At 47.1% G+C, this 9,098-nt stretch overlaps 1 protein-coding gene across 8 annotated transcripts in view; it reads left to right on the top strand.

Annotated features, from left to right (window-relative positions):
- The first annotated feature begins 8,893 nt into the window (after nt 1-8,893).
- The window catches only part of LOC141075898 (uncharacterized), an 87,126-nt gene continuing 86,921 nt past the window's right edge, over nt 8,894-9,098 (top strand). For 3 of the 8 annotated variants that reach the window (XM_073563104.1, XM_073563100.1, XM_073563099.1), the window contains exon 1: nt 8,897-9,079. In XM_073563104.1, the coding sequence (XP_073419205.1) occupies nt 8,929-9,079 (151 nt within the window). In that variant the 5' untranslated portion in view covers nt 8,897-8,928. Of the gene's footprint in view, nt 9,080-9,098 lie in introns of all 8 variants that reach the window. The other 5 variants (XM_073563106.1, XM_073563105.1, XM_073563101.1 and 2 more) reach the window with 4 other exon arrangements.

Below are 9,098 nucleotides of genomic sequence, written 5' to 3'. Positions count from 1 at the left end.
TATTCGTCTCTGCTGTTACGTTCCCTCTCTGGCATCTGACTCCCCGGCTTGTACATCGATCACGTATTTTGTCTCACGTTTTGGACCCCGTGCTCATGTTCTGGCTTTCGGCTTGGTATTTTGACTACGTGTATTGCTGCTCCTTCTGGTACGTCTGCTCCTGCTAGTTTCTGACTCGGTTCGTCTGACTATTCTCTCTCGTTACCTGTGGCACCTGTGCTGTTGCTCAGGGTTGCTGCTCTTTATGTGTAACCTCTCTTCCCTCACCAGCTCCCCCTGGTGGAGGTTTCACTACAGGATGAACACAGAACTTAAGCACATGCTAAAAAGGAAGAAAGAAATGTTTATAAAATGGAAAGAGGGAGGCATATCTAAAGAAGATAATTCTGTCTGCAGAAACTGCAGGGCACGAATCAGATTACTAAAGCTGACAATGAATTGAGGCTTGCAAGAGACGTCAAAAGCAATAATAAAGGATTTTGGGGATATGTCAAAAGTAAAAGAAAAATCAGATGCTATAGGATTTTTACAGGATGAAAATGATGAAATGGTAAGACAGGATGTTGAGAAGGCCGAACTTTTAAATTCCTATTTTGCATCTGTTTTCTGTCAGAAAGGAAATGTAACATCAACTATTCTTCACTGTCCTATTAAGGGAATAGAAGAATCCAGGATATCTATAAACAGAAATATAGTGAGGAAACACTTTGCTAACCTAAATGAATTCAAGTCTCCAGGTCCAGATGAATTACACCCGAGTATTGAAGGAGATAGCAGAAGAAATTTTTGAACCCCTCTCCAAAATCTTTGAAAACTCGTGGACAACAGAAGTCCCAGAAGACTGGAAAAGAGCAAATGTTGTTCCTATCTTCAAAAAGGGGAAGGTGGACCCAGGCAACTATAGGCCGGTGAGTCTGACTTCTATACCAGGAAAGATCTTTGAACAAATTATTAAACAACATGTATGTCAGTACCTGGATAAGAATGAAGTGATTAAACAGAGTCAGCATGGGTTTGTAACTAATAAGTCATGTCAGACTAACTTAATTTCCTTCTATGACGGAATCACTGATTGGGTGGATCAGGGAAATGCTGTAGATATAGTATATCTTAACTTCAGCAAAGCATTTGACAAAGTATCTCACACAATCCTTATTGAAAAAATGACTAAGTATAGAATGGACAAGGCAACTGTTAGGTGGATTCATAACTGGCTTAGTGATCGGACCCAAAGAGTGGTCGTAAATAGCTGCACATCCAGTTGGAAGAATGTCTCAAGTGGGGTACTACAGTCATGGCCAAAAGTTTAGAGAATGACACAAATATTATATTTTCACATGATCTGCTGCCCTCTGGTTTTTATGTGTGTTTGTCAGATGTTTTTATCACATACAGAAATATAATTGCAATCATATTATGAGTAACAAAGGTTATATTGACAGAATGAGTTAATGCAGCAAGTCAATATTTGCAGTGTTGATCCTTCTTCTTCAGGACCTCAGCAATTCTCCCTGGCATGCTCTCAATCAATTTCTGGATCAAATCCTGACTGATAGCAGTCCATTCTTGCAAAATCAATGCTTTTATTTTGCCTGAATTTGAAGGTTTTTGTTTGTCCACCCGTCTCTTGATGATTGACCACAAGTTCTCAATGGGATTAAGATCTGGGGCCATGGTCCCAAAATCTCTATGTTTTGTTCCCTGAGCCATTTAGTTATCACCTTTGCTTTATGGCAAGGTGCTCCATCATGTTGAAAAAGGCATTGTTGATCGCCAAACTGCTCTTGGACGGTTGGGAGAAGTTGCTCTTGGAGGACATTCTGGTACCATTCTTTATTCATGGCTGTGTTTTTAGGCAAGACTGAGAGAGAGCCCATTCCCTTGGCTGAGAAGCAACCCCACACATGAATGGTTTCAGGATAGTTGGCATGAGACAAGACTGGTGGTAGCACTCACCTGGTCTTCTCCGAATAAGCCGTTCTCCAGATGTCCCAAACAATCGAAAAGGGGATTCATCAGAGAAAATGACTTTACCCCAGTCCTCAGCAGTCCACTCCCTGTACCTCTTGCAGAATATCAGTCTGTCCATGATGTTTTTTCTGGAGAGAAGTGGCTTCTTTGCTGCCCTCCTTGAGACCAGGCCTTGCTCCAAGAGTCTCCGCCTCACAGTGCGTGCAGATGCACTCACACCTGCCTGCTGCCATTCCTGAGCAAGCTCTGCACTGCTGGTAGCCCAATCCCACAGCTGAAACACTTTTAAGAGACGGTCCTGGCGCTTGCTGATCTTTCTTGGGCGCCCTGGAGCCTTTTTGGCAACAAGGGAACCTCTCTCCTTGAAGTTCTTGATGATGCGATAGATTGTTGACTGAGGTGCAATCTTTCTAGCTGCGATACTCTTCCCTGTTAGGCCATTTTAGTGCAGTGCAATGATGACTGCACGTGTTTCTTTAGAGATAACCATGGTTAACAGAAGAGAAACAATGATGCCAAGCACCAGCCTCATTTTAAAGTGTCCAGTGGTGTCATTCTTACTTAATCATGACAGATTGATCTCCAGTCCTGTCCTCATCAACACCCACACCTGTGTTAATGGAGCAATCACTGAAACGATGTTAGCTGGTCCCTTTAAGGCAGGGCTGCAATGTTGTTGAAATGTGTTTTGGGGGATAAAGTTAATTTTCTAGGCAAATATTGACTATGCAAGTAATTGCTGTTAAGCTGATCACTCTTTATAACATTCTGGAGTATATGCAAATTGCCATTAGAAAAAATGAAGTAGACTTTGTAAAAATTAATATTTATGTCATTCTCTAAACTTTTGGCCATGACTGTACAGGGCTCTGTCCTGGGCCCTGTATTGTTCAACATCTTTATCAATGATTTAAATGAAGGAATTGAGGGTAAACTGATTAAATTTGCCGATGACACAAAGCTAGGAGGGATAGCTAATATAGAGAAGAGAGAGAAGATTCAAAAAGATATAAACTGGAGCAGTGGGTAGCAACTAACAGAATGGTTTTTAAGAGGGAAAAATGCAAAGTACTACATCTGGGCAATAAAAAAAGCATATACAGAATGGGAGGAATAGGGCTAAGCAACAGCACATGTGAAAAAGACTTGGATATACTAATAGATCACAGACTGAATATGAGTCAACAGTGTGATGCAGCTGCAAAAAAGGCAATTCTAGGATGTATTAACAGAAGCATACAGACTAGATCACGTGAAATCATTATTGCCCTCTAACCCTTTGGTCAGACCTCTTCTGGAATACTGTGTCCAGTTTTGGGCACCACATTTTAAAAAAGACATCAACAAACTGGAGCAAGTTCAGAAAAGAGCAACCAGAATGGTGACCGGTCTGCAAACCCTGTCTTATGAGGAAAGGTTGCAGGATGTGGGAATGTTTAGCTTGCAGAACAGAAGACTGAGAGGAGACTTAATAACTGTCTACAAATATCTCAAGGGCTGTCACATTGTAGAAGGATCATCTTTATTCTCATTTGCACAAGGAAAGACTAGAAGCAATGGGATGAAACTGAATGGGAGGAGACACATTAGATGTTAGAAAAAACTTTTCGACAGAGTGATCAATGAGTGGAACAGGCGGCCACACGAGGTGGCGAGTTCTCCTTCAATAGAAGTCTTCAAACAGAGGCTGGGCAGACATTTGTCTGGGATGATTTAGTGAATCCTGCTTTGAGCAGGGGGTTGGACCAGATGGCCCAGGAGGTCCCTTCCAACTCTACCATTCTATGATTCAATGGACATTAAGGGGTTAATGTGCAGCAGTCATTTCCTGTGTACTATTGGTCATATCTTTGTTATGATGAATATATATTGTAAAATATGACAGGTTTGGTCCTTCATGTGTATTAAATTAAAACTGATACAATTAAAAAGTCATTACTTACATGAAAGATTTTTTTTAATGTATTCACAATGTCATTTTCTTAAATACAACTATCAGACATGATCTTGTCGGGGTCGTAAACGACAATAAATCCTCATTCACCAGTCATTCCAAATCATTGTGCGAGCGCAAAACATCTGGTACCAATTAAGAATGACTCAGACACGCAGCTGATTCAGTCTTAGCTAATGTCCCGCATCCACACCTGTCAGGAGCAGTACAACAACTGGCTTTATTTACAAATACACAATACTATATTGAGTGTTAGGGGAAGGCGTGCATTAGGCGGGGTTTATGCAGTATACATCTAGTGTCCAGTCTCTCTCTGATTCGTCAAAACGTCTCCCGATGGTTACTTCTTCTTCACATTCCTGAGTTATCTTTTTTAGGAGAAATGAAACTTAACTCTTTAGACACTGAATTTAAGTGAAAGTGAACACTGGCAGCCATCTTTAATACAGTTACATTTGCATTAGCAAGCAATTAGGAAAAACTTATTGTTTCACAGTATAAAAGTTATATAAGAAAATATATTTTCACCTTGACAATCTCTCCACAGTGGTACTAGTCACCAACAGATATGTGAGTAGGGTTAACAAGGGTTGGATTTCACTGTTGTGTGCATTACATGTTTTGCATGTTCTAACTACATTTTAGGCTATGGGAAATCAGTTACCTGACATTGGGGGGGTGCAGTTCTCAACCCCTGGGGAGCCACCTGCAAATGAACAGAGATGTTTTTAGCTAATCATCTTGACTTCAAGACACACCATGCAGCTTTTCCACTGCCTTAGGCTAGTATCACACTAGCGTTTTTTTTTGCGCTGCGTTTTTGCGCAGTGCAAACGCATACAAAAAACGCATCATGCGTTTTGTATGCGTCTGCTGCTTTTTTGCACGTGTTTTAACCATTTTTTAGACATTTTTACTCTTAAAACGCAGACGTGCGCATGTCCATGCGCACATCTGCGTTCCCATAGACTGTAATGTGTGTTTTGCGCATTCTGTGCGCATGCGTTTTGTTGAGACAGGTCGGACGGACCAAAAATGTAATAGGTAGCGTCCGGCGCACACTACAAAAAAACGCATGCACACATAAAACGCGTACGAACGCGTGCAAACGCTAGACCATGCGCACCCATGTTAAAGATAGGGGGAAAGGACGCATGTATGCGCAAAAACGCAGCGCAAAAAAACGCAAGTGTGAAACCAGCCTTAACGTGGAATTTTTGGATTTTTTTTCTATGTCTGAAATTAATGGGATTTTCCTTTCTCGCATTAACCCTGATTCCTCCAGAATCGTAGGTCCGATCGTAGGTCTACAATCCGAAACATGCGATTCATAGGTTGGACCGTCAGATTTCCAGGGACATATTACATGAGCGATCGGTACCTTTCTCTAAGGAGCAGTACACCGAGAGCCGTTACCCTGCTCTGACCAGCAACCAAGTTCCATGTCCATGTTAGCCTATGGGAAATCGCTTATCTGACTTTAGGGGGCAGTTTTCAGCTCCTGAAGGATGGATTGTGTGCCTTTGCTTTTAAAATGCTTGACCGATATCTTACTATGTTCAGGCACAAATGTGCGCCTCAGAATTGGGAGTCAGCCATCAGTAATGAATTTTCTGCATCTTCATTATTTTGATGACCATTTACACTGCATTATGCTGTAGTTATTATTCAGAGGCTATATTTATAATGTAGTTAACATTCTCACGCCTGATGGATATATCACTTTGCTGCTGCAAAAGTCATGTGCTTGTGCTGCATGAATTATCCATCAATATTGCACTTTCTGTATTTTAGTTACTAGGTCAATGATGGGGACCCAAAATAGGATGTCACCATGTGTAGTAAATAGTGATCAGCAAACATGCTCACCAATACTCGTCCGAGTATCACTGTAATCAGTGTACTCGGTGAGCACTGAGCATTTCTGGGATTACTCGGTGGGAACTCAGGTCTCCACCTTGCATTTTTGGCGGTCAGACCCAATCAACGTGCAGGGATTGTCTGCCAGGCACTGTAATGCCACAGGAATCTTTGTTGTGTTCTTGCAATGACTGGCTGGCCACACAGCATTATCAGGGGTATAAGCGACCAGATGTCGCCCTGTTCTACGCATTCAGCTCTGGATTGAGATCGTGCAGGGAAAGCTGCTGCCGAGATAGGGTCAGATTTGTGGATTTATTAGTCAGTATGGGGTCTACCCTATACTACCCTACTAACCAGAATCCCTCAATGTCAGTCCACTATTTCATCCTTCTTCTCCACTAGATATCTGAAACTCAACATGGACAAAACAGAATTCATCATCTTTCCCCCATCTCACGCGACCCCCCCTACGAACCTATCAATTACAGTAAATGACTGCCCACTATCCCCAGTCCCACAAGCTCGCTGCCTCGGAGTAATCCTTGACGCTGATCTCTCCTTCAAACCACATATCCAAACCCTTTCCACTTCATGCCGACTTCAACTCAAAAATATTTCACGCATCCGTTCATTCCTCACCCAAGAATCTGCAAAAACCCTAGTCCATGCCCTCATCATCTCTCGCCTTGACTACTGCAACCTCATGCTCTGTGGCCTCCCCTCAAACACTCTCGCACCCCTCCAATCTATTCTAAACTCTGCTGCCCGACTAATCCACCTGTCCCCCCGCTATTCCCCAGCTTCTCCCCTCTGTCAATCCCTTCACTGGCTCCCAATTGCCCAGAGACTCCATTACAAAACCCTAACCATGACATACAAAGCCATCCACAACTTGTCTCCTCCATACATCTGTGACCTCGTCTCCCGGTACTTTCCTGCACGCAACCTCCGATCCTCACAAGATCTCCTTCTCTACTCCCCTCTTATCTCCTCTTCCCACAATCGCATACAAGATTTCTCTCGCGCATCACCCCTACTCTGGAACTCTCTACCACATCATATCAGATTCTCACCTACCATCGAAACCTTCAAAAAGAGCCTGAAGACCCACCTCTTCCGACAAGCCTATAACCTGCAGTAACCACCGATCGACCAAACCGCTGCACGACCAGCTCTACCCTCGCCTACTGTATTACCACCCATCCCTTGAAGATTGTGAGCCCTCGCGGGCAGGGTCCTCTCTCCTCCTGTACCAGTTATGACTTGTATTGTTTAAGATTATTGTACTTGTTTTTATGTATACCCCTCCTCACATGTAAAGCGCCATGGAATAAATGGCGCTATAACAATAAATAATAATAATACTACTCAAATCCAGCTAAACCAACAGTCCTAAGGACTGATTCCGGAGTATATAGGTTGCAGTGTTAGGTAGGCAGGGGAGTGTACATCGCTCTATACATATCAGTGCAAGGCCTGCAGGTACTGGATGTCAATTTCCAGACCCATGAGGCACGGAACACTCTGCCTTTATTACCCCTTTTGGACTATTCGAGTCCACAGTGATGCGTTCAGCATGAAGAATGCCCCTGCCACTTTTCAGCGGATGGGCAACACACTGCTCAAAGGACTTGAAGGGTACGCGGCTGTGTACCTGGATTTTATTGTTATCTTCAGTCCCACCTGGGAGGATCACCTAGAACATCTGGCGCAGGTGCTTGGGCGGATCCAATGGGCAGGTATGCCAGCTGGACATGAGCGAGGTTCTCTACCTAGGTCACCAAAACCTTGTAAAGTGGATGCCATAGCATCCTAGCCCGCTCCCAAGAAGCAGGTGATGTCCTTCTTGGGGAACACCGGGTACTATAGGAGGTTCGTCCCACACTATAGTATCCTGGCAAAACCCCTGACGGACCTCAGCAATAGGAAGATGCCCGTCACAGTTGACTGGACAGTCTAATGTGAGACAGGCGCTCAAACCCGGCAGTGACCGCCGTCACCCCGCACCCAGGCTCCGCGGCAGTGACCGCCGTCACCCCGCACCCAGGCTCCGCGGCAGTGACCGCCGTCACCCCGCACCCAGGCTCCGCGGCAGTGACCGCCGTCACCCCGCACCCAGGCTCCGCGGCAGTGACCGCCGTCACCCCGCACCCAGGCTCCGCGGCAGTGACCGCCGTCACCCCGCACCCAGGCTCCGCGGCAGTGACCGCCGTCACCCCGCACCCAGGCTCCGCGGCAGTGACCGCCGTCACCCCGCACCCAGGCTCCGCGGCAGTGACCGCCGTCACCCCGCACCCAGGCTCCGCGGCAGTGACCGCCGTCACCCCGCACCCAGGCTCCGCGGCAGTGACCGCCGTCACCCCGCACCCAGGCTCCGCGGCAGTGACCGCCGTCACCCCGCACCCAGGCTCCGCGGCAGTGACCGCCGTCACCCCGCACCCAGGCTCCGCGGAAGTGACCGACGTCACCCCGCACCCAGGCTCCACGGAAGTTACCGCCATCACCCCGCACCCAAGCTCCGCGGAAGTTACCGCCGTCACCCCGCACCCAGGCTCCGCGGCAGTGACCGCCGTCACCCCGCACCCAGGCTCCGCGGAAGTGACCGACGTCACCCCGCACCCAAGCTCCACGGAAGTTACCGCCATCACCCCGCACCCAGGCTCCGCGGCAGTGACCGACGTCACCCCGCACCCAAGCTCCACGGAAGTTACCGCCGTCACCCCGCACCCAGGCTCCGCGGCAGTGACCGCCGTCACCCCGCACCCAGGCTCCGCGGCAGTGACCGCCGTCACCCCGCACCCAGGCTCCGCGGCAGTGACCGCCGTCACCCCGCACCCAGGCTCCGCGGCAGTGACCGCCGTCACACCGCACCCAGGCTCCGCGGCAGTGACCGCCGTCACCCCGCACCCAGGCTCCGCGGCAGTGACCGCCGTCACCCCGCACCCAGGCTCCGCTGCAGTTCCGCTGACAGCAGAAAGAGGCAGTCTCGTGAGAACCCACTCAACGTGACCCTGACGTCAAACTTCCTGCTGACATTAGTATTCAAGCGTCTAAACTTCCTCCAATGAGAGAGCATGATCTGTGGGGCAACAGCCAATCACAGCTCGTGTCTGGTCCTGCGAGGTCACGCAATATTTTCTATGTTCCTATTGCCGGCTGTAGATTGCATCACTGTGGGCGGAGTTATGGATGATTTCCTGTTTCCGGCTGTAGCCACAGACTTTTGGTTTCAGAGGTGCCGCATCTGCGGACTGTGGCGGAACCACGGAGAGACCGGAACAGGCGTCAGCTGTGAGTAATAACGGGACCG

The sequence above is a fragment of the Dendrobates tinctorius genome, unplaced genomic scaffold (assembly GCF_039654945.1).
Source record: "Dendrobates tinctorius isolate UK_male_01 unplaced genomic scaffold, ASM3965494v1 ptg000378l, whole genome shotgun sequence".
NCBI lineage: Eukaryota > Metazoa > Chordata > Amphibia > Anura > Dendrobatidae > Dendrobates > Dendrobates tinctorius.
This window is presented reverse-complemented; position numbering and strand designations above follow the sequence as displayed.